Source organism: Perkinsus marinus, assembly GCF_000006405.1.
Source record: "Perkinsus marinus ATCC 50983 genomic scaffold scf_1104296975842, whole genome shotgun sequence".
NCBI lineage: Eukaryota > Perkinsozoa > Perkinsida > Perkinsidae > Perkinsus > Perkinsus marinus.
In genome coordinates, this window is record NW_003200647.1 from 1 (window position 1) to 1,595 (window position 1,595).

Consider the following 1,595-nt stretch of genomic DNA (forward strand, 5'->3'; position numbering starts at 1 on the left):
TTTCCTCAGGGGTACGGAGATTGTCTCTCCACATGGTATGCCTGTGGACCTACTAGACCGGCTTGTTATCATTCGTACCCTCCCCTACTCAGTCGATGAGATCATCCAGATAGTCGCTATCAGAGCCCAGACGGAAGGCCTTATTGTGGGGGAGGAAGCTATGGAGCTTCTTGGGAAGGTTGGCCATGTTACCAGTCTGAGGTGAGATCCAATACACAGCTGTATGCTGCGTGTGGGGCATTGAAATATGTGAGAAAAATCTCACCTTCTACTCGGCTAAACGGATATAGAATCGAGACAAATATGCACAGAAATTCTGAGGAAATTTTTGGAAATTCTCGGGAATTTCCAAAATGCAGTGAGTAAACTTCTGGGCTCAACTGAGGAAATCAAAAACGTATTCTAACACTGCTGATTATTATACTGTTTAATGCAGTACCTCACAAAAAGGATTAGTCGGAGTATTATCTATGATCTAGCAAAGGAACTACTCGATCTTGTTCTTCTTATATATAGTATCGTAATGAGCAGTGGGCTTATTATTGCAGGTACTGTCTACAGTTGTTGGCACCAGCAGCAGTAGTAGCAGCAACATATGGTAGGGAGAATAGGGTGGAGAAGAGCGACATAGGGGAGATAGATGGATTGTTCTTTGATGCTAAGAGTAGTGCTAGGATGCTTATAGAGCATAAGGATAAGTACATATCATAGCCTCACTTTACCCTACACGTATTAGTAACAGTAGACTTATTATGAGTGTTATCCATCATAAGAGGTATTGTGTTGGGAGGCAGCCAGCAGCCAGTGACTCTAGTGGATGCAGTACCTGGCATGCTCGAACGGAATAGTCTTACTCTGCGAAAGGTGTTATGCCCTGGTCTACGTTGTGATGATTGGCATCTTTCGAGATGTGAAATGAGGCCTACTATTGTGGGGATCGGATCAGGTGGGCAGTATTGGTTGCCCTTTTGCATAACTTGGGATCTGAGTATATATTTATTGTGTATGGATTTCCCTGCCAGTGGGCTCTGAGTATTACGTATAACGGTGTTGAGGTGAGCAGCTCTTTAACATGCATGCCAATTGTCCAATGATTTATCTAGGATGTAGACCACTGTTCTAATGGCGTGAGATTTGAAAGTGGGTAGTGTTATACTGCATCAAAAGTAAGTAGCGTGTTTATCGGAGTCATGGTAATGTCAAGGCGATTCTGGTGGTTCCATTTGGTCTTGAGTTGGGATGAGACTAGCGCTGAGATCAAACGTATGGAGGCCACACGACACCATGCGACCCGTACCGTACGAGGTCACTTGTTAAGATCATACGCCCTTGAGAGACTTTTTATGGTTACCGCGTCTACGGAGGGGTTTTATCATAGATGTTCGGATATGCGATGAAAGCCCCACGCATGACGGTGGTTGGCAGTGGTGGAAGTCGTGGAGTAGCTGGTAGTAGTTAGCCCATAGTTAGCTTTATTATGACTCTTCTACAGCTTATCTACAGTGGCGTTGAGTGTATGAGACTTAATGATGATGATGCAGTGACGATCTCGTTGTTGTTGTTTTTTCTATTACTATGGCCACGTTCATTGCTGA

General features: G+C 44.2%; 2 protein-coding genes across 2 annotated transcripts in view; both read left to right on the forward strand.

Moving 5' to 3' along the window:
- Positions 1-37: 37 nt before the first annotated feature.
- Pmar_PMAR003095 (conserved hypothetical protein) lies at positions 38-711 on the forward strand (the record flags this gene model as incomplete). The annotated part of the gene is made up of 2 exons (XM_002765063.1): positions 38-201; positions 549-711. 2 exons carry the CDS (start codon positions 38-40, stop codon positions 709-711), a joined length of 327 nt encoding a protein of 108 aa, XP_002765109.1.
- Positions 712-1,477: 766 nt separating this feature from the next.
- The window catches only part of Pmar_PMAR003096 (Pre3p/proteasome regulatory subunit beta type 6, NTN hydrolase fold, putative), a gene marked incomplete at both ends in the record, with an annotated part of 984 nt that continues 866 nt past the window's right edge, over positions 1,478-1,595 (forward strand). The window contains one exon of the mRNA XM_002765064.1: positions 1,478-1,595. This exon is cut by the window's right edge and continues 4 nt beyond it. Within this exon, the coding sequence (XP_002765110.1) occupies positions 1,478-1,595 (118 nt within the window).